The sequence below is a fragment of the Pleurodeles waltl genome, chromosome 12 (assembly GCF_031143425.1).
Source record: "Pleurodeles waltl isolate 20211129_DDA chromosome 12, aPleWal1.hap1.20221129, whole genome shotgun sequence".
Lineage (NCBI taxonomy): Eukaryota > Metazoa > Chordata > Amphibia > Caudata > Salamandridae > Pleurodeles > Pleurodeles waltl.
The window spans coordinates 186635690-186644302 of NC_090451.1; the positions used below are offsets into that span (position 1 = coordinate 186635690).

The 8613-nt window shown below is 33.1% G+C and overlaps 1 protein-coding gene across 1 annotated transcript; it reads right to left on the reverse strand.

Annotated features, from left to right (window-relative positions):
* Window positions 1–1415: 1415 nt before the first annotated feature.
* Window positions 1416–4026, reverse strand: LOC138267105 (nucleolar protein 58-like). Its single transcript, XM_069215954.1, has 3 exons — window positions 3920–4026; window positions 3374–3524; window positions 1416–1627 (listed from the first exon to the last, which is right to left on the reverse strand). Exons 1-3 carry the CDS (start codon window positions 4024–4026, stop codon window positions 1544–1546), a joined length of 342 nt encoding a protein of 113 aa, XP_069072055.1. The 3' UTR covers window positions 1416–1543.
* Between the last annotated feature and the right edge of the window lie 4587 nt (window positions 4027–8613).

Below are 8613 nucleotides of genomic sequence, written 5' to 3' on the forward strand. Positions count from 1 at the left end.
CCTTCAGTGCCAGTGTTTTAGATATCACTTTATAATTACTTTAATGTTGCCTTTGTGTTTACAGCCTTAGTTGAAAGCAGGATGCTTTACAGCAGATATGAGCACCAGTCACATTCCATGGTTTATCAGTTTCTATCTCCTGCCAATACTTGTAAATTCCTTTTGGAGTACCCTTTGTTTATCTGACTGCTGGTACTTCCCAGAATAACAGGTTGCATCCATTTGAAACTGTTCTGTATTAAGTTATCTTTTTTTTACTAGATACGCAGTACACAAACTGAAAGCTTCAATGTTAAGCATGTGAATTAATAAGCAGACAGTTCTTCAGAACACCTATAGCCTGGGCTCAATTTCACCAATGGTTCTTTTATAAACTTCTCCGAAGAAAATAAACAGGCTTTATCACATTCAATTTGCAGCACATGTAACACTTTTTCTAAAAATATTTCCTTCTTTCTTTCATTCTTTTTTCCTTCTTCCTTTTTACTCTTTTGCTTTCCATCGCTGACCTTCTTTTTTCCTTTTTTCATCTTTCTGTCCCCTTTATTGTGCACTTCTTTCCATTTTCTTTGCCTTCTTTTTTAATTTTTTAGTTTCTTTCCTTCCTTCTTTTGCCTTCATTATTGTCCTTTCCTTTCATTCATTTTCATTATTTGTTCCTTTTTCCTTACTTTAATTTGCTCCCTTCATTGTTTTTTTCCATTTTGTCTTCCTCACCTTTCTTCCCTTTAAATCTTTCATTCCACTGTTCTATCCTTCTTTCTTGTTTTCTTCCTTCTCATTTTTCTTTAAAAATTGTTCTTCTTGCTTTTCTTTCCTTCCTTCTGTCCTTTTTCTTTCCTCTTTCTGTGCTTTTTTGTTTGTTCTTTCCTCCATTTCTTTTGTCATTCTTTCTTTCCATCTATTTCTTGCTTTCCTTCCTTCTTTGTCTGCCTTTCTTTCCTTACCTCATTCTTCCTTGTTTTACTTCATTCTCTTTCTTTTCCATTTTTTGTACATTTTTCTATCTTTCTATCCTTTCCAATTCTTTCTTTCCTTTATTCTTTTCTTCTTTGATTCCTTATTGCATTCCTTCTTTCTTGCTTTCTCTCCTTTTTTACTTCATTTTTCCTTTCTCTTCTTTGTAGTTCTTTCTTGCCTTGTTTTCTCTTTCCTTTTTTTCTTCTGTCTTCCTTTCATGTCCCCTTTTCTTTTATTCCTTTCCTTCCCCTTTTCCTTCTTTTTGTTTTTCCACTTCCCTTTCTTTGTTCCCTTTCCTGCTATTAATTCTCCTTTCCTTTCTTTCGTTTTTTTTCTTATCTCTTTTCTTTCCTTTCTTTTTGTTTGCTTTTCCTCTTGCTTTTCTTCCTTGCTTCTTGTTTTTTTCTTTGCTTCCTGCTTTCCTTATTTTTTTCCTTCCTTCTTTTCATCTGTCCATCCTTTTTTGTTTTTCTTTCATGTTTCCTTCTCTTTCTTTCCTTGTGTCTTTCTATACTCCCTTCTTTATCTTTCTTTGTTTTTTTCTTTTCATTGTTTTCTCACATTCCTTCTTGCTTCTTGTTTTTTATTTTTTACATTCCTTCTTTTCCTTCTTTCTCTTCTTTTCCTTCCTTTTTTTATTTGTAATGCTTTTCTTTTTTCCTTCTTTCTTTTATTCTTTCCTGTTTTAGATGCCTCTTTCCATCCTTTTTTCCCTTTTTTCTGTATTTCTATCCTTTCTTTTTATTCTTTCCTTGTCTTGCATTCTTTGTTTCCTTCCTTTTCCTTGTTGTGTTGTCTCCTTTCCTATCTTCCTTTCTGTTTCTTTCTTGCCCTTTTCTTACTTTTTTGCTGTTTTTTTCTTTTTATTAATTCATTTCTTCCCTGTCTTCCTTTCTTACCTTAATTCCTGTCCTCCTTTCTGGCATTCTTTCATTTCTCCCCTTTTCATTCCTTCTTTGCTTCCTTTTTACTTTTTCTTTATTTTAAGCTCTCCTTTTTTCTATAGTTTTTCTTTCTTTTTCTTTCTTACTTTAATACTTTCTTGCTTCTCCTTTTCATTCTATTTACTTGCCTTCTTTGTCTCTCTCTTGAAGTTTTCTTTCTTTCTTTCTTGCCTTCTTTCAGTTCTCATTTTCATTTTTTCTTGCTTTCCTTCCTCATTTTCTTTTTTAGTTTTTCTATCCTTTCCTTTCTTCCTTTTCTGTATTCTTGCCTTCTTTCCATCCTTTCTATTTTCAAGCCTGCTTTCATTCCTTTTGTCTCCTTTTCTTTTCCTTGTTTTTAAATTTCCTTCTTTCTCTTTCCTTTCTTTCTTTCCTTCCTTTTTCCCATGTTTCCTGGTTTTCCTTATTAGATTTGTCTTTCTTTTTTTCTCTGTCCTTCTTTCCTTCCTTAGTTCCTTTTTACTTACTTTTCTTCTTTTCTCCTTTGGATTTTCTTTCATTCTGTAATTCTTTTTTTTTTTTTATCCCTTGCCTTCTTTCCTCTTCTTTTTCCATTCTTGGTTTCTTTTATTTAATTCTTTCCTTCTTTCTTACTTTTCCTTTCCTTAACTTGTCTTCTTTGCTTTTTCTTCCTTATTTTGTCCTTCTTTCATTATTTCTTCTTTCCTTCCCTTTTTCTTGTTTTTCCTTCGACTTTCCATCCTGCCCTCTTTGTTCTTCTGTTCTTTTCCTTTCTTGCTTTTCATATTTTTTCTGGTCTTTGTTTACTTCCTTCTACCTTTTCTTTGCCTTCCTTAATGTACTTTCCTTTTTTCTTTCTTGTGTCTGCCCTTCTTTCCAGTTTTCCTTTCTTTCCTTTTCTTTCTTGCTTTTTATCTTTAATTTCTGATTTGTCTTTCTTTTTGACTTTCCTTGTTACTTTCAATCTTTATTGCTTTATTAACTGTATTCTTTCTTTCAGTCATTCTGTCCTTTTCTTTTCTCTTTCCCCTTTTCTTCCTTTTTTGCATTCTTTGTATTCATTTCCAATTTTCATTCTTTATTTTTTTATCTTTCTAACCTTCCTTCTTTATATCTTCCTTTGTCTTTCTATCTTTCTTTTCCTTTCATATGTTCTTGTGTAATTTCCTTACTTTTTCCTTCCTTCCATTTGTCTTGCTTTTTTCTCCTTTTTCCCTTTCTTTCTATCCTTCTTTCATTCTTTGCTTTCTTTCTTTTCTTTTTTAGTTTTTCTAGCCTGCTTTGTTTGTTTCTTCTTTCTTTCCATCGTTCTTTCATTAATTCTTTATTGATTTTTTAATTCCTTCTTTTCTTCTTTCCTTCCTTTTTTTGTTCTTTCTTTCCATTTTTCTCCTTTAGCTGTCGGGCCTTCCTTGTTTCCTTTCATTTGTTCCTTTTCTTTCATTCTTTTCCTTGTTTCTTGTATTTTTTCTCCTTTTCCCCTACTTTCATTTGTCTGTCTTTCATTCTTTATTTCTTGCTTTCCTTTCAGTCTTTCTTTCCTTACTGCATGACTTTTTTTCCTGTTTCCTTTTCTTTCTATGCTGTTTTCTGTTTCGGTCCTTCTCTTTTCCTTCCTTACTTTCGATTCTCTCTTTCCTTGCTTTTTTCTTGCTTTGTCTTTACTTTGTGGTCTTATTTGTTTCTTTTCTTACCTTTTTGTATTTCCTTTTTTCCATTTTTCTTGCTTTCTTTCCCTCATTTCTTTCTTTTATTTTTTCTTTCTTCTCCTCCTTTCATACTTTGCTTTCTTTCCTTCCTTTTCCATTCTTCTTTCCTTTTTCCTTCCTTTTCCATTCTTCTTTCCCTCCTCATTGCTTTCCTTCTTTCATTCCTTCCTTTGTTTTTTCTTTCATCCACTCCTTTCCTGCTTCCTCACTTGTCTTTCTTTGCCTCTTGCTTTCCTTATTTATCTTTTATTTCCTTCCTTCTTTTTGCCTTTGTAAATGTTTTCTTTTATTTCCTTACATTTGTCCTTCTTTGTTTTTCTGTCCTTTCCTTTTTTCCTTTCTTACTTTAGTTCTTTCTCTCTCGCTTTCTTAGTTTTTCCTTCTTTTTCTGGTCTTGCTTTCTTTCCTCTTTTCTTCCTTCTCAGTCTTTCCTGCTTTTGTCTTTCCTTCATCTGGTTATCCTTTCTTTTTGTGCTTTACTTCCTTCTTTTTTACGTGATTTTTCCTCTTTTATCCTATCTTTTCTTTTCTTATCGCTTTTCCCATCTTTCCTTTTTATTACTTTATTTCCTGTCATCCTTTTTTGCATTCTTTACTTTTCTCTCCTTGCTTTCATTTTCCTTTTTTCTTGCTTTGTCATGTCTTCCATTACTTCCTTCCTTTTTCTCTTTTCTTTATTCCTTGCTTCCATCTTTATTTCGTTCACCTTTATTTTTTCATTTCTTTCTGTCCTTTACTCGTTCTTTCTTCCTTTATTTTTTCCTTCATTTCTTTCTTTCATTTTTCATTTGTTTCCTTCATTTCGTTTCTTTTTATTTGTCCTTGGTTCTTTACTTTTGCTTTTTCCTTCTTTCATTTTTTTGTTTTCTTTCCCGTCTTCCTTTCTTTTTTGTCTTAATTCCTGTCTTCATTTCTGTCTTTCTTTCCTTTCTGGGTTTTTTTCCCTTTTCATTCCTTCATTAGCTACTTCTATTCTTTCCTAGTTTACTTCCTTCCATCTTGCTTTTTCCCTCTTGCATTTTTTGTCTTTCTTTCTTGTGTTTTTCCTTTCTTGTTTTCCTTCCTTCTTTCTTGTTTTTCTTTCTTTATTTCTTCCTTAATGTTAAATATACTTTCTTTCTTGTCTTTCCTTCATTCCTTTCCTGTTTTCTTTTCTTTGCTTGCCTTTTCTCCTTATTCTTTTAGTTCCTTCCTTCTGTCCATTTTTCATGATTTCCTTCTGTGCTTCCTCTCCGTTTTTTCATCCTGCCTTCCTTTTCTTTCTATCCTTGCCGTTTCTATTTTTGCATTCCTTGTTTTTTCCTTCTTTTTCTGGTCTTTCATTCCTTCCTTCTTCCTATCCTTCCTTCTTTCCTGTGCTCTTTCTTGCCTTCTTTCCTATTTTCCTTTTCATTGCTGCTTTCCTTCCATTCGTCTTTTTCCTTGTTTCGTTCCACCTTTCTGTCCTCTAGTCTATTTTCATTCCTTCTTTCTTTACATCTTTCTTGCTTTAACTCCTTTCCCTTCATTTTGCTTTCTTTCTTTCCTTCCTTTATTTCTTTTTTCCCATTCATTGTTTCTTGGTTTCATTCTTCTTTTCTTTTTCTTCCTTTCTTGCCTTTATTCTTGTCATTCATTTTTCTTTAATTCTTTCTTTCCTTTGCTTCTTGCTGTCCTTCTTTGCTCCTTGCTGTCCTTCTTTGCCTTCCTTTCCTTTTTCCTTTATTTGCTCCTCCCTTTCATTTATATTATTGTTTCTTTCCTTTTTTCTGGACTTCCCTTTTTCTTTTTCCTTTGCTTTGACTTCCTTTTTCTTTTCTTTCCTTTTTGCTCTTATCTTTTTTCTCTTTTGTTTCTCTTCTCTTTAATTTCTTATTTTTCTTTTGTCCTCTTCCATTTCTTTCTTTTCTTCTCATCCATCTTTCTTTCCTTTTTTCATTTATTTGTTCCTTTCCTTCCACCTTTATTTGCTTTCCTTTTTCTTTCAATCATTTGATCTTTCATTCCTTACCTCTTTTATTTTCATACTTTCCTTTCTTCCATCTCTTTCCTTCATTCTTATTCCTATTTCTTTATTCCTTCCATCTTTCGTCTTTCCTTTTTTTTCTTCCATTTATCTTTTCTGCTTGCTTCCCTTCTTTCTTCCTTCTTTACATCTTTCTTTTCCTTTTTCCATCTCCCCCTTTTCCATCTTTTCATCTTTCTTTTCTCCTTCTTTCTTCCTTCCAAATTTCTTTCTTCTATTCTCTTCCTTCCTTCTTTCCTTCCTTCATGTTTTCTTCTTACTTTCCATACTTATTTCATCCCTTCTTTCTTTTTTTCCCATCATTCCTTTCTCCTTCCCATCTTTTCTTCCTTCCATTGTTCTTCCTTTTTCCATCTTTCTCTTCCAATTTTCTTCCTTCTATCTTTCCATCTTGTTTTCTTACATCTTTTCTCCTTCCTTCTTTTTACTTTCTTTCTTCCATCTTCCTTCCAAATTTCTTTCTTTCAAATTTCTTGCTTCTTCAAATTTCTTCTCTCGATCTTTATTTACGGTATCCTTTCCTTCCATCTTTCTTTCCTTTCTTTTTCCTTCCTTCTTTTTTCCTCCTTTCCATCTTACCTTCTGCCTTCTCTTTCATTCCTTTCCTTTCTTTCATTGTTTTTTCATTTCTTCTCATCCTTCGTTCTTTCCTTACTTCTTTCTTCCATAGTCCTTCTTTACTTCTCCCATTTCTCCTTATTTCATCCTCTCCTTCTTCCATCTTTCTTTCCTTTCTTCCATTGTTCTTTCTTTCCATCTTTCCTTCTTTCTTCTAAATTTCTTCCTTCCCTCTTTCTATTTTTCCTCACTTTTTCCTTTCCTTCCCTCTAGCCTTCCCCCTTTTCTTTCATTCCTCCCATCTTTTCTTCTATCTTCCTTCCATCTTTTCTTCTTTCCTTCCAACTTTTTCTTCTCTTCATCTTTCCTTCTTTCTTCCTTCCCATCTTTCCTTCTTTCTTTTCCTTCCTCCAATTTTCCTTTATTTCTTCTTTCCTTCTTCCTTCCAACTTTTGTTCTTCCTTCCTTCCTTCTTCCCTTCTTCCATCTCTCCTTCTTTCCTTCCTCCAACTTTCTTCTTTTATCCATCATTCCTTTTTCCTTTCTTCCTGCTTTCCTTCCTTCTATCTTTCGTTTTTCTTTCTTCTCATTTTTCTTCTTTCCAACTTTCTTCCTTTACTAAATTTTCTTCTTCCTTCCAACTTTTTTCCTTTTTTATTTCCTTTCATCTTACTTCCCTTCCTTTTTTCCTGCTTTACTTTGTTCCATCTTTCCTTCTTTTTCCTAACTTTCCTTCTTGTATTCTTTCTTTCCTTCCTTCAATCCTTTCTTCCCTTTCATCTTTTCATCTTCATTCTTTCCATCCATCTTTTTCTTTTCCTTTCTTTCGTTCATTTTTTCCTTTCATCTTTCATTAGTTCTTCCTTCCATCTTTCGTTCATTTTTTCTTACTTTCTTCTATTTTATTTCCTTTCCTTCTAACTTCCTTCCTGTTTCCTTTCAATTTTTTCCTTCCTTCTTTCTTCCTTTCATATTTTCTTCTTCCAACTTCTTTTCTTTCTTTCATCTTCCTTCCATCTTCCTTTTTTCCTTTTTATTTCCATCATTCCTTCTTCCAACTTTCTTCTTTCCATTATTCCTTACTTTTCTTTCCCTCTTTCCTCCTTTTCTTTTTTGATTCCTCCTTTCATCCCTCCTTTTCTTACCTTCTTTCATCCCTCCTTTTTACCTTCTATCTTCCTACCTTCTTCCTTTTTTTCTTTCCTCAATTCTTCCTTTCCTTCCAGCCTTCCTTTCATTCTTTCTTCCTTCCTTCTTCTTTTGTTTCCTTTTCCTTTCCTTCTTCTATCTTCTTTCCATCTTTAGTCCATTCATTTTACTTCCATCCTTTCATCTTTCTTTCCTTCTTCCTTCCACCATTCATTTATTCTTTTTCCTTCCTTTCCATTTTTCCATCTTTTCTTCCTTCCATCTTTTTTCTACCTTAGTTCTTTCCTTAATCCAGCTTTCTTTCTTTCTGCTTTCCTTCCATCTTTATTTCTTTCCATCTTTCTTCCTTCCATCATTCCCTCTTTCCATCTTTTCTTTCTTCCCCTTGTTTCTTCTTTCCTTTCATATTTTTCTTTCCTTCTTTTTCCTTCCATCTTTTCAGCTTCCTTCATCCTTTCCTTCCTTTTTTCCTCTCATTCCTCCATTCTTTCCATCCTTTGATCTTTTTTCATTCTTTCTTCCTTCCATTTTTCTTTTCATCTTTCTTTCCGTCCATTCTATCCTTTTTACCTTCCATTTCCTTATTCTTTCTTTCTTCCTTCCCTTCTTCTTTCTTTCTTCCAAATTTCCTCCTTCCTTCTTTCCATCCCTCCAAATTTCTTCTTTCCATTTTTCTTACTTTTTCCCTTTCCTTCCTTTTCATTTTTTCCTTTCCTTCTTTCCATTTTTCTTTTCCTTTCTTCCATCATTTTTCTTTTCTTTCACCTATCCATCTTCCTTTCTTCCTTCCAACTTTCCTTCTTTCTTCTTTTCATCTTCATTCCTTTCAATTCTTCCTTCTTTCCATTCTTTTTTACTTCCATCTTTCCTTCCATCTTCTTTCCAACGTTCTTTCTTCCAAATTTCCTCAATTTTTTTACTTCATCCTTCCATCTATCCTCCTTACCTTCCATCTTTCTTTCGTTCTTCCTTCAATCTTTCCTTTTTTCTTCCTTCCATTTTTCCTTCCATCTTCCTTTCTTTCATCTTTCCTTCTTTCTTACCAAAATTCTTTCTCCCAACTTTCTTCCTTCCTATATTTCCTTCTTAACTTCCTTCCTTTTTCTTCCTTTCTTCCCTTTTTCCCTTTCTTTTTCTTCCTTCCATCTTTTCCTTTTTTCTTCCCCTTGTTTCTTCTTTCTTTCCTTCGTTCCCTCTTTCTTTCCATCATTGCTTCTCTTTCCTGCTTTCTTCCTTTCCTTCCTTTTCTTTTTATCCTTCTTTTTCCATCTGTACTTCTTCCTTTCAACTTCTTTTCTTTTCTTCTTTCCTTCTTTTTCCATCCTTT

Coding starts and splice junctions, on each gene's coding strand:
- LOC138267105 (XM_069215954.1), bottom strand. CDS start 4,026: ATGAAGGAAAGACAAAAGCAGGAAAGACTGAGAAGGAAGAAAAGAGGA. Junction 3,525..3,919: donor GCGAGAGAGAAAGAACTAAA/GTAAGAAAGGAA, acceptor CACAAAGTAAAG/ACAAAGCAAGAAAAAAGCAA. Junction 1,628..3,373: donor AAAGGAAAGCAAGAAATAAA/GAATGAAAGACA, acceptor AAAGAATAAAAG/AAAGAAGGAAAAAAGAAAAG.